We start from the raw sequence: 14,259 nt of genomic DNA on the forward strand, positions 1-14,259 counted from the left end.
TGGCAGATTCTTTACCATCTGAGCCACCAGGGAAACCCTGAGCAACAAGAGAAGCCACGGCAATTAGAAGCCTGTGCACCACAGCTAGAGAGAAGGCCCCGCTTGCTACAACTAGAGAAAAGCCCACACAGCAACAAAGACCCAGCACAGCCAAAAAAAGAAAAAACCAGAGTGTCTTCCTCCTCCATAGCATTGTAAAATCAGGAAACATTCAAGAAGCTAGACAAACACAGGCTTACCCGATATTGCAAGAGTGCTTCTATAGCTCTAAACTCAAAAGGTAAAGGGTATGTGACAAGTTGACCCTCTCCAGCCAACTGTGAAGGGAGTTCCCGGAAGAGCCACTGTTCCAAATTTAAATTACGATAATCTAGTATCAGAAGACACTCCGGAGTTATCACAGCTTTCAAATACTGTTTAAAAAAAAAAAAAAATATATATATATATATATATACACACACACACAGACACACACGTATCTGTAGATAGATATATGTACACAGGCATATATGTAAGTTGTAGAGGAAAAGTAACAGTCATAAAATATTTAGGATTTAATACTCCATTAATTTTTAAAAACTATTTATTTGGCTGCACTGAGTCTTAGCTGCAGCACGTGGGACCTCGTTCCCTGACCAGGGATCGAACCCAGGCCCTGCATTGGGAGCAAGGAATCTTAGCCACTGGATCACCAGGGACGTGCCAATACTCTATTAATTTTGGACTAAGCCTAAATCAAATCACTGTTCATTTGGTTTTTCAAAAACAAATCAACAAAAACAAAAAACCAAGATTTTTTTTTTTAAAGAAAGGAAGCCTAAAATAAATGCAAGTCTTAATACCTAACTCACTCTCAACAGAACTAGAATTAAGCAAATTATGCATTTACTAGGATTTCCAAGGAAATCAAGAGAAATATAGAGAACAAAGCAAACAAGAGAAGGTCTTTTAAAAGTCAAGCGTTCAGCAGACTTTTAGAAAATATTAGTTTAATCATGATTGGTTTGGCTGAAGTGTGGAAGTTTCCTTTTTAAAATATCACCAAAACATACTAGGCTAATTTGAAATCATAAAGATAAAATGTAGCCTTAGTGCTCTAATTTAGAACACTATGAAGTTAAAAATTTATTCTGAAGAGAAAGGCTAACATATTCTGTTTGGGTCACTTTACATGCAGATGTTTTTCAGTAGTAAATACCACACAAATACATGATCTGCGGTGGCTGAATCTGAGGACAGCAGGGATGGAGGAACTCTAACGTATACATGTATTTTTTACTGCTTGGACGTTCGGTGCCCCCACCCCCATGAGGCTCAAAGGTCAACTGTAATATGAACATTTTTATTCAGAAAAGTTGAAAAATTATACAGTGAATACCTATACACATACCAATTAGATGCTATAATTAATGTTCTTCTATAATCCATGTAAAATGAGTTCTACTCTTAACATGTTATATTATAAAATAGTTTGCTTTATCACATACTTCTCTATTAAAGAGGCACTTTTTAAAAAGTTTTGAAAGATGCTAGTTATCAACTTTAGGGACTTTCCTGGTGGTCCAGTGGCTAAGATTCTGTGCTCCCAATGCAGGGGGCCCCCAGTTCAATCCCGGGTCAGGGAACTAGATCCCACATGCAGCAACTAACATCCAGCAGTCAAATAAACAAATATTTAAAAAACAAAAGATGATAAAATATAAAGGCTACTTCTAGGCTATGTTGAAAACCAGAATATATTCTTAGTAGCTGAAGTTACAATGCAATTACATATATACTGTATATGACTGAAAAAGTCTGGTATAAATCAAGAATCTTTCTCTTATTTCAGAAACTAGAGACTAAATTCAAACAGTGAGAAAGGAGACCGCAGTGAGACCTTTTCCATTATTAACAGAGCAGGGCTACACCTGCTGAGCACAGGTATACAATTCACGTAAAAGGAGTTCTACTCCTAACACCACGTTATACTACACAATAGTTTCACACATCTATTTTTTTATTACAAATTACTTTTAAACTACTGATCAAGATAGTGAGAAAGGAACTTTAAGATTGCAGGGGAGAAATACAAATGAAATAAAATCCTTTACCTCCATTCGCATGATAATCCTATTGTTTCTGGTTGTGATGCTCATTAAATGCTGAAACCTCAAATCTCTGGCTTGAAGACCTAATTCTTGATATAAGTCAGTTTTCTTCCTTTCTAAAAAAGAAATGTGTTCAATAAAAAGAGTGGGTAAACTTATGAACCAAAAAGTTTAGATTTTTATGTCAGAGTACCCCTCTCAACACCATTGAGATAATCTTCTATTACTACCAGAAACAAGAGCTAAAATGGGTCTTTTTGCTTTTTTTTGCAATTTATGCCACTGCACTTTTTTTTTACTTTTAATTTTGCATTGGGGTATAGCCAATTAACAATGTTGTGACAATTTCAGGTGAAGAGTGAAGGGACTCAGCCATATAGATACACATGTATCCATTCTCCCCCAAACTCCCCTCCCATCCAGGCTGCCACATAACACTGAGCAGAGTTCCATATGCTATATGGTGGGTCCTTGTTGGTTATCCATTTTAAATATAGCAGTGTGTACACGTTCATCCCAAACTCCCTAATTATCCCTTCCCCCTGACTTTCCCCACTCCCCCTACAACCGTAAGTTTGTTCTTTAAGTCTGTGAGTCTTTATTTTGTAAGTTCATTTGTATCTTTTCTTTTTAGAGTCCACATATAAAGGATATCACACAATAATTCTCCTTTTCTGTCTGACTTACTTAACTCAGTATGACAATCTCTATATCCATGTTGCTGCAAATGCCATTATTTCATTCTTTTTAATGGCTAAGTAATCAAAATGGGTCTTTTTTAACACCCATTTCTACCTCAAAAACATATTCAGGCTAAATCTAGTCAAACTAATTTTTCTTTTCTTCTCTTAACCATACTTCCTAAAATTTCTCTGCACTTAGAGACACCCCTTGGGACCAGTATAAAAACCATAGTTATATATCATTAGAACTTACAGTAACAATTCCTAGCTCTAGATGCATGGATTTTTAAATATGAACTGTACAGAACTACATTTTCTATTTTTTCCTTACTACATTATTAAGTTCAGTATTTTAAATCTATGAACAGATAGTCCAATTGTCTTTGTTCTTAGACTAATACAAAATGAGAAAATAAAATCACTAGATTCTCCTACCTGAAAACTAAATTTATGACCTAAGAAAAGGCAAAATAGATGAAGAAACTCAAGAAATCATGCTGGTAATGGGAGCATCTATTCTTATAGTATCAAGCCACACCTGTGATAGAGCTCTAAGTAGAACAACTTTTTGAGGTGATACTGAGCCAAAAAATATCCAATATACCCCACTAGGATTTCAGCAACAGTAGGAACAGGACTACAGGGTAGGAAGGACAGGGAGACCCGAAACCTGCACCTGAGGTCAGACAGTAAAGTAATGCTGAGTTTCATTTTAAAAAGTAACCGTCCACAAGAGCCATGGCTGGCAGAGCTTCAATAACTATCATCCAGTTCCCTGTCCCTCCTGTCTGCTGTCACCCACTGCAACTGCAACGGCAGTGGTATTACTCGATTCTGCCTTTAACATGGCGCAGGAGGAAATGAACATGAGGACCAGGGCAGTGAAAGGGAGACTAATGAAGAGAAACAAGAGGGAAAAGTGTTTTTCTCTTGGCTGCATACCAGCCAAAACTCTTCCTTTAACATTCTGTTAGAGTGAGTGGCTTCTAAGCCCCCACCCCCAACCCCCAAAAATTATAGTACAGGTCAAATGCTGCTAGTAATTAGGCCTAATGGACAAATGCTTAAGAAAGATCATCTTCAACACATCCATATAGGCAAACAATATTCTACTCAAAATATAATAGTTTCTTTACTTCCAGTGGGTTGATTTAAAAGAAAATTATAGATACTCACCAAAAGAAGTCACCTTTCCTTCTTTGTCAAATTTTGTCTGGAGACAGATAATAAAAGCATTATTTTCTCCCATATCAGCACATGATTTGTGGTATCATATCATATGGTATGATGAAAATAACTCTAAAATAATGAAGATATAAACTATATCTGCTGTTCTTAAGTTAAATTCAGTTATGAGTTCAGGATTAAAACAACAAGTCCCCTTTCCTTTGCCAGGACAAATCTGACCTTGGATTAACCATCTACCTTGGTTCCTCAGAAGATCTGATAAAGGAGTGTCAGCTGTGTTACTAGGCCATATCGTTCATGGTAACAATGCCCCATCACTGCTCAACAGGCTGCACTGGAGAGACTGGGAATGGATCGTGATGCCTGGAGGGGAGCCACAGTTCTGCCTTTGCCGAAGACAGTGGCTCTTGGAACTGACTGCTCCTTGCAGGAGCCTGGGATGTGCCCCTGGGATAGTGACAAGAGATACTGGCACTAGAGGGCCTCAGGGGGTCTAAGCCAAGGTGGATCTCGCACCCACCTTTGAGAATATCCTCTCCTCGTACTGAGCGTCACACAGGGGGCCACAGCACCCCCTGGATGGCTGGAAGGACTTCTTTTGAAGAGAAAACACCAAATACTGCCCTTGTGAATTTCCTATCCTTTTGCTTTCTAAATAGACTGGGACCAAACGTGGCTTATCTTGAGAATCTAAGTATTAATATCTGTGGGATGCTAAGAGGTCTCTCTGGTGGGTGCTGCAGAATCAATAAGTATTTACAGAAAAGACCTCTTCTGATAGTGCAGAGAGGACACAATGCAGAAACTGTATTTACTTCCTATAAAGCAGAGGGAACATTTTCCTGTAACACTTGTCCACAAGTCAAGTCTGAAGATGTCAAAATAATGTTAAATGAATCACTGTGTGCTGGGCTTCATTAATTACTATTTAAATATGTATTTTCAGAAGACACACTCTAAGACACAAGTCCTAAATATGAATGCTATGTTAATAATACCACAATAAAACTGCATAGTATATTTCACTCGCTTCTTGTGAGCAAAGATAACATCAATAGGAATATATAAGTACCATAAAACATCAGAGTTAAAGGGAAACCTACATCAAGGAAAGTTCTGTTTTGTGTAATATATACTAGCTTTCCTCCTTAAGCTTATTTCAAATACATACATCTGCTGCAGAAAATTCGCAAATAAAACTATTTGGTCACAAATTTTAGAGAAAACCATGCTAATATTTTACTAAATGCCCTTCCAGACTTATTCTTACTAAATACATTCACGCTACATACACTTCCTTGCAGTCTCTCCTCTCCTTTCAACTGAACAATGTATGATGAAAATTTTTGCATCTTTGTATTTATCTGTATCATTTTTAATGGGATTTTTTAATTAAAAAATGAGATCATACAAACTGGTTTTTTAAAAAATGTTTACCTTGTAAAGGAACTCACATTATTTCAAATAGCATCAACTGATTTTAAGTGTTCTTGGTAGACAATGAGTTCACCTGCAAAGAACCTTCTTTCAATTTTAACATCTGACTTTGTATTGTTTAATTAAACTGGCTAACTCCCAGAAGAGTGAATAACAGTGACAATTTCTCCATGCAGTTCTGGGAGTTGTCTTGTTCTGTATAGTTCATAAAGAAAAGCTATGTTAAAAAGCCTAAATAATAATGACAATATATAATGGCTAATATATACGCTGAACGCTTACCATGTGTGAGGTATTATTTTTAAGGGTTTTACATATTTAAGTTCACTTAAATCTCATAATTCTACAAGGTAGGTACTATTACTCCTAGTTTCAGTTCAGTCGCTCAGTCGTGTCCGACTCCCTGCGGCCCCATGAACCCCAGCACGCCCGCCTCCCTGTCCATCACCAACTCCCGGAGTCCACCCAAACCCATGTCCATTGAGTTGATGATGCCATCCAACCATCTCATGCTCTGTCATCCCCTTCTCCTCCTGCCCTCAATCTTTCCCAGCCTATACAGATGAGAAAACCAAGGCACAAAGATATTATCGTAACTTGTCCAAGTCCGTCTAGTTAGTAAGAGACACAGTTGAGATCTGAATTTACAAACTCCGGCTCAGAGCAAGCACTTTCTCTAAAAATTAAGATTTAAAAAAATTAAAAGCCTACAAAAATGTTACAAGAATATTACAACCAATTTCCACGTAACCTTGACCTAGAGTCTCCCTTTGTTAATATGTGCCCCAATGGCCTTATTTTTCTCTCTCTAAATATGTGTGTAGATACACACCATTTATGTTGTTTTATTCAATTTTTTTCTCTGAACCATTCTAGAGAACGTTGCAGAGATCAAGATCCAACAAAGCTTGCAGTTTTAAGTAATACCCTGTGCTACCTCCAAAATGCTTCTGCATGTATTATGTTGCATAGCACAGGTTCAAGCCATTTTGTGGCTAATAGCCTTCAAGGACTTCTGAACAGATTTCTGGAGAAATCTTGAGTTTCAACTAGGAAGCTCTGAATTGTGATTTGAGCCATTCGTTCTAGTACTAAGACAAGCTCTGCAGATATTAGCAAAGACTCAAGAGTGCTATGCAGCAAATCTAGCTGGCACTCAAGTCATTGGCTAAACAAAAGACAATGACTTATACATTATGAAACTAAGTAAGTAGTTTCATGGCTGATCAGTCCAGCCCAGTTAACTTAATAAGTACGTACTCTCTGTAAGTCATCAAATGGATCACACATACTCACCACAGTGAACACCGGGGATACACTGGCTAAAGTGGCTTGAGACACATCCGAAGTTCTATTCCGGTAAATTTCACCTGAAGAGTGAATTAGAGAATTCCTTGTGAGCATACGATTGGTTTTCACATATAGCTAAGATACAACTCTCATAGTCTGTAGAGGTCTTCAAACTATTTCACTATGTTTTGAATTTTTTTCCCAGAAGGAAAATAAGAAACACTTTTAACATTTAGCTGAAACTCCAGTACTTTGGCCACCTCATGTGAAGAGTTGACTCATTGGCAAAGACTCTGATGCTGGGAGGGATTGGGGGCAGGAGGAGAAGGGGAAGACAGAGGGTGAGATGGCTGGATGGCATCACTGACTCGATGGACGTGAGTCTGAGTGAACTCCAGGAGTTGGTGATGGACAGGGAGGCCTGGCGTGCTACGATTCATGGGGTCGCAAAGAGTCGGATACGACTGAGCGACTGATCTGATCTGATGTTAGGTTTGGCAAAACATGGTTTTTAAAAAGTAATAGTTTAGGTGAGGCATTAGAAAAATTTATGGATTCCAATCGCCCCTTTTCCTTTCTAATTATTATATCTTGTAGTTGGACATCAAATGTGTTAACAATGTTCTGAGATTAAAGTAAAACGCCTATTCCTTTTCATACAATGTAGAAGGGTTCTTCATGAAAGTTACATTGGAAGACATAGTTTAGAAAACATACATTCCAAGAACTACCTGACCTCTCAGCATTTCAAATATCAGGACTATTTGGTTAATCTATAAATTATGACACCTACAGATTTTAACTCTATATTTAATTTCTTCCCCACTGATATGCTTTTTTAATTATTTTTAAAAATGGGAGCATAACTGCTTCACAATGTTGTCTTGGTTTCTGCTGTAGGTGCATCAGCTATGTGTACATATCCATCCCTTCCCTCTTGAGCCTCCCTGCCCCGGTCCCACCCCTTTCGGTCATCACAGAACACCGAGCTGAGCTCCCTGTGCTATACAGCAGCTCCCCACTAACTATCCATTTTACTCATGGTATGTATACGTCGATGCTCCTCTCTCAATTCATCCCACCCTCTCCTTACCCAGCATTTTCACAAGTCCATTTTCTACATCCACTGATATACTTTAGAGTGAATACTTGTGAAATATTTCACTGCACTGGAATAAAGACCCCGGTGAACTGGAATAAAGGCAAACCTTTACCTGAAAACGTGATTAGACTAAGTTGAAGAAAAGCTCTCAAGTATAACCAAGTAAATTTAATGCCTGAGAAAGGACCCTGTTCACAGTACTAAACACAAGAAGCATGGGCAGAATTCCTATCCATAGAATATGAAGCTATATTCTCATTTCTGATCTTATTCTTTCCTATACATTCAAAGACATAATTTGTTACCACCTGAGGTTTGTTGGTTCCCCTGTACAAACCACCTTACGAGGGTCAGCTGAATAAAAGTTCAGTTCAGTTCAGTCGCGTCCAACTCTTTGCGACCCCATGAATCGTAGCACTCCAGGCCTCCCTGTCCATCACCAACTCCCGGAGTTCACTCAGACTCACGTCCATCGAGTCAGTGATGCCATCCAGCCATCTCATCCTCTGTTGTCCCCTTCTCCTCCTGCCCCCAATTCCTCTGGGTGAATTTAATTCAGATGACCATTATATCTACTACTGTGGGCAGGAATCCCTTAGAAGAAATGGAGTAGCCATCATGGTCAACAAAACAGTCCAAAATGCAGTACTTGGATGCAATCTCAAAAATGACAGAATTATCTCTGTTCGTTTCCAAGGCAAACCATTCAGTATCACAGTAATCCAAGTCTATGCCCCAACCAGTAATGCTGAAGAAGCTGAAGTTTAACGGTTCTATGAAGACCTACAAGACCTTTTAGAACTAACACCCAAAAAAGATGTCCTTTTCATTACAGGGGACTGGAATGCAAAAGTAGGAAGTCAAGAAAAACACCTGGAGTAACAGGCAAATTTGGCCTTGGAATATGGAATGAAGCAGGGCAAAGACTAATAGAGTTTTGCCAAGAAAATGCACTGGTCATAGCAAACACCCTCTTCCAACAACACAAGAGAAGACTCTACACATGCACATCACCAGATGGTCAACACCGAAATCAGATTGATTATATTCTTTGCAGCCAAAGATGGAGAAGCTGTATACAGTCAACAAAAACAAAACCAAGAGCTGACTGTGGCTCAGATCATGAACTCCTTATTGCCAAATATACACTTAAATTGAAGAAAGTAGGGAAAACCACTAGGCCATTCAGGTATGACCTAAATCCAATCCCTTACGATTATACAGTGGAAGTGAGAAATAGATTTAAGGGACTAGATCTGATAGACAGACTAAAAGTTACAGCGCCACAAATCAGCATTTGCTAATACATCACAAGTTAGATCAAGTGTTACCTGAGGTGAGAAAGTCAATTTCTAGGGAGATTGATAAGAAGTCCACGGTCCCCAAGGAGGAGAGACAGGTCTGGGGTTCCTGAAGAGGAGATAGGGGTCTGGAGTTCTCAAGGAGGAGGAAAGGACAAAGGTCTTTTTTTTCTGTTCTACATTCCTTAGTATTAGTCACATAAAACATTTTTTTCTTTAAGCCTGGAACTGATGATTACAAAACAAAACAACTCAGTTTAAGCTCTGTACTAAGGATTATATAACAACAACATATCCTGCTTGAGGACAGTTTCTTCTTCCTGAAAACCTTCTGACTAATACTTTTATCTTAAAACGTATTTTATGGGAGTGGGTCTGGTAAGATCTTTCTATTGCTAAATCCTAATCCTGTTATTCCAACCAGTCCATCCTAAAGGAAATCAGTCCTGAATATTCATTGGAACGACTAATACTGAAGCTGAAACTCCAATACTTTGGCCACCTTTGATGTGAAGAACCAACTCATTTGAAAAGACCCTGATGCTGGGAAAGACTGAAGGCAGGAGAAGGGGACAACAGAGGATGAGATGGCTGGATGGCATCACTGACTCAATGGACGTGTTTGAGTAAACTCCAGGAGTTGGTGATGGACAAGGAGGCCTGGTGTGCTGCAGTCCATTGGTCCCGCTAAGAGTCCCACACGACTGAGCAACTGAACTGAATCCTGTTATCGCAAAATGTACATTGTGGGAGTGGGTCTGGTAAGATCTTTACAACCTTGAGACAGTCTTTTGATTTACTGTAATAATTAATTAAAACAGTATACAGCTCCCTTGCTAAGACTAGCAAATGGGGCACTCTTCGCCCCTTTCTGATGTCTATGTCAGCTTTCTCTGTCTCTTTTTCACTTTAATAAAACTCTGCCACACAAGAGCCCTGAGGGGTCAAGCCTGTCTCTGATCCCAAAACTAAATTTTCTTCTTCAGAGATCACAAATCTGACATCGTTCACCCTAAGGTATCAGAGGGAGATTCTGAATCTCAATGCTTGTCCTAAAAGGTTAGATTGGCTAAGCCTGGTTTCCCAGGCAGTTACCAAAGGAAGGGAATGTGAAATGTAACCCAATTTGGAAAGACTCTCCTAATGAGCATGAGGAAGCAGGTGGAGATAGTGAGCTACTTTAGGAGCGTTTTTAGAGTACAATCGCGAAAACTTGTTTGAGAACATTTTTGAGAAGCCATACATGACTTGGGTTTTTGAGCAGTATTAGCACCCACATTCGGAGAAGGCAATGGCACCCCACTCCAGTACTCTTGCCTGGAAAATCCCATGGACGGAGTGCCTGGTGGGCTGTAGTCCATGGGGTCGCTAGGAGTCAGACACGACTGAGCGACTTCACTTTTACTTTTCACTTTCATGCATTGGAGAAGGAAATTGCAACCCACTCCAGTGTTCTTGCCTGGAGAATCCCAGGGACGGGGGAGCCTCGTGGGCTGCCGTCTATGGGGTCGCACAGAGTCGGACATGACTGAAGCGACTTAGCATCAGCAGCAGCACCCACATTGTCACATTTCTGAAAATGTCAAGGTAGCATCGTGGTTTATCATTTGGTGGGGGGGGGGGGGTCACCTCAGACTTCTACCTCCATCCCCTTCTATCTGGTTATACAGTACTTGAAGAAAAGTCAGATCTTTCTCAGAAGCAGTTTCTGAAGTCTTCAGCCTCATTATCCTTTTCCTGAGCAACTGGACAAATGTCTAAATGTGTCCGTTCAAAAGAAAGAGACAGGCAGGAGAAGTACTTATAACAAACATTCCAAGTAGATAAGCCTAATCTTGGTTTCAGCACTACTACGATGGATGGGGGCGAAACTCTCAAAAACCTCACAAGCGCACTCAGCCCTGTTTGCAGCTGGACCGGTGGGGAAGACAGAGGGCAGGCGGGACTCTAGCAGGGCCCAGGGGACGGTGCTCAGTCGAGTTCGGAGCTGGTGGACACAGCTCCTCCCGCAGACCTGTGCAAGAGGGCAGGCCCTTGGCGCCCAGGGCCGACCCAGAGGCCGAGGACTGAGCAGGCCGCGGGGCAGGCAGCCACAGCCACGTGGGCTCGGGCGGTCGGGTCTGGCCCTGGGATCACCGCAAGCCTGGCGTCCCGGGACTGCAGGGCAGGGACAACGGTACCTGTCACTGGGAGCCGGCGGGACCAGCACAGCGGCGCGGCCCGCCTCCTTCCGAGCAATTCGGTGGCGCGGCCGTAGGCGACGACGGGGCGAGTGCCGGGGGTCAGGCCCAAGGCCAGAGCACACAGGGTACGCCGGGGCAGCCCCACCGCACGGGGCAGGAGCTGGGCCAGGCTCCGCAGGCATTCCATGGCGCTGGAGCGGGGAGGAGAGAGCTGCGAGACCCCAGCCCTTCATGCCGGACAGTGGCGGGGCGGCCGGCACTTCGCGACCCCGCGCCGGCGCCCAAGCTGCGACCGAGGCATACTGAGCATGCGCTGGGGGCGCCGCGCCTGCGTCTAATTTCCCGCGCATGCTCCGAAGGGGCCTCTGCGTGCGCGTCCCGTGACGCTCGGCCAATCAGAGCTTTGCCTTCTGCACCTGTGTGTGTACTTGTAAAGCGTGTATGGACCGGCTCCGGGGTGGGTGGGGTGCGTGTACCTGCGTGAGTTGAACTGCGTGACCTAGGATCGTCTGGTCCGCGCGGAAAGTGTTGATTACTTCTATTAACTGCTGCTGCTGCTGCTGCTAAGTCACTTCAGTCGTGTCCGACTCTGTGCGACCCCATAGACGGCCTCCTACCAGGCTCCTCTGTCCCTGGGATTCTCCAGGCAAGAACACTGGAGTGGGTTGCCATCCTTCTCCAATGCATGAAAGTGAAAAGTAAAAGTGAAGTCGCTCAGTCGTGTCCGACTCTTAGCGACCTCATGGACTGCAGCCTACCAGGCTCCTCCGTCCATGGGATTCTCCAGGCAAGAGTACTGGAGTGGGGTGCCATTGCCTCTCCGGTCTATTAAATAGTAATCATTAAATGTGAAAAAATACGCAGGATATATATAATGTTTTACAATTTCTGGAGAATTTTCATACAGATGCAATCTACAGTTTGGAAGTGAGAAGTTATTACCCATTCCCAACTAAACTTATAATTAAGTTTAACGCAACAAAAATAAACTTTCATATGGAATGATATATTAAACTTTTGCTAGTGAAGACAGAGGAACATAAACGCGGAGGATTTATATTCTGTATTTAATCAAATATAAGTGAAGTGAAGTCGCTCAGTCGTGTCCGACTCTTTACGACCCTGTGGACTGTAGCCCGCCAGGCTCCTCTGTCCATGGGATTCTCCAGGCAAGAATATTGGAGTGGGTTACCATTTATTTATCCAGGCGAGCCTCCCGACCCATGTATCGAACCCGGGTCTCCCGCATTGGAGGCAGACGCTTTAACCTCTGAGCCCCCAGCTAGTATCAATTTCAAGGTGCCATTATTTTATATACCACCAAGAAGGAAAAGTCGCTGAAAAACTTGCTCTCCAATTGTATCATTTAAGAGTGCCCTCATTTTCAGCCTTGAAAATATGAGAAAAAGTGAGGCTTAGAATTGATTAAATACAACATATATGCATATTTTTAAAGTGTGAGTTAATAGACTTGCCCTTCCAAGTAGAAATGCACAGTAGACACAAATTTCACAGATTTCCGTTCAATCACTATGTATGAACACAGAACTAAAGAAATATAAGAGAGAATCTTTTTTTTTCCTCCCTGTAGGGTACTGAGACTGAAGGTGATTAGGAGGCCAGTAGACAGAGGCTTCACCTAACAGGGGATGATCGACTTGAGCATGGAGGGCAAAGGAGGACTTGAAGCACTGCTTCCTTGGCAGCGGGGTGGGGTGGAGTGCGGTTTAGAAACTCTGGAAAGTATATAGTACATGGCTGGTAGAATTTTCATTTAACTAAGGCGACAATGATGAAATACAAGATGATGAAATTCAAAAACAGTGCATGCCATCAGAGACATTTCTTCGAAACGGTATGTGATAACTCTTAAAACTTAAGTCACCAGCATGATGAGACAGCTCTGTTTAAGGTGACCTTTACAAAACCTTAGAAAAACTCTGGGATGTGGCCAGACACATGGCCTTGTAATTCATGTCAATGATTGGGAATTTAATCTGAGAGGGTGGGAGCTATGGGAGGGGAGCAAAGATGTAAATCTGATTTACACTTAAATGGATTGTTTTGGCTGTGTGGGACTATAGAAAGGTAAATGTGGAAGCAGAGAGATGGTGATGGTTTGGGTTAAGGTGGGGGTGATGGAGGAGGGGAGATTGGCTGGGTTTGGTGCAATAAACTGAAGGCTGAGTTGACAAGATTGGTAGATGGGATGTAAATAAAGAGGCACAGAAGTCAACCTCAAATTTTTGTGGCTCAAACAACTGGGCCATCATGATGCCATTTACCAAGATAGGGAATTTTGGTGAGGGGCAAATTTAGATGTAGAGCAGACTGTGGCTTGGCATCTGTTTCTGGACATATTAAATTTGAGAGCTCTACCAGATAGATATCTGAGCACAGACACCAAGTAAGCGGTTGGAATTTGGGGGAGATTTTGAAGCTAGATATACACACTTGGGACTATAGAGAAATATTTAAAGCCATGTGTCTCCTCTTAGGAGAAAAGTTTTCTCTCAAAGAGAAAAGTTCCTGTGATTCAGTTCTAGGTCTTCTAACATTAAATGGTTAAGAAGAGAAGATGAATCCAGCAGAAGAATATGAGGGCATGGCCAGGAAAGAGGAATAAAATTAGAGAGGGTGGGATCCATGAAATCAAATGAAGAAAGTGTTTAAAAAATGAAGTGCTCAGTTACATCAAATGCTACTGCTAGGTGAGAAATGAGAATTGCCTGCATAGGATATGATGCTGTGGAGCTCACTGGTCATCTTGATAAGAGCAGTTTTCACAGGGTGGTAGGCCGCCCAGGTGGCTCAGTGGTAAAGAATCTGCCTGCCAATGCAGGTGACACAGGAGACGTGGGTTCCATCCCTGAGTCAGGAAGATCCCCTGGAGAAGGAAATGGCAACCCACTCCAGTATTCTTGCCTGGAAAATCCCATGGACCGAGGAGCCTGGTGGGCTATAGTTACGACTGAGTACACACAC

At 41.8% G+C, this 14,259-nt stretch overlaps 1 protein-coding gene across 2 annotated transcripts in view; it reads right to left on the reverse strand.

Annotated features, from left to right (window-relative positions):
* The window catches only part of MRS2 (magnesium transporter MRS2), a 38,946-nt gene extending 27,368 nt beyond the window's left edge, over positions 1-11,578 (reverse strand). Inside the window, exons 1-5 of one of the 2 annotated variants that reach the window (XM_059880272.1) lie at positions 11,272-11,578; positions 6,695-6,768; positions 3,950-3,986; positions 2,094-2,206; positions 240-413 (exon numbers count right to left, since the gene is read on the reverse strand). In XM_059880272.1, coding sequence (XP_059736255.1) covers positions 240-413; positions 2,094-2,206; positions 3,950-3,986; positions 6,695-6,768; positions 11,272-11,461 — 588 coding nt within the window. In that variant the 5' untranslated portion in view covers positions 11,462-11,578. 2 annotated transcript variants of the gene reach the window in all.
* Between the last annotated feature and the right edge of the window lie 2,681 nt (positions 11,579-14,259).

This window comes from Bos taurus, chromosome 23, assembly GCF_002263795.3.
Source record: "Bos taurus isolate L1 Dominette 01449 registration number 42190680 breed Hereford chromosome 23, ARS-UCD2.0, whole genome shotgun sequence".
Classification (NCBI taxonomy): domain Eukaryota; kingdom Metazoa; phylum Chordata; class Mammalia; order Artiodactyla; family Bovidae; genus Bos; species Bos taurus.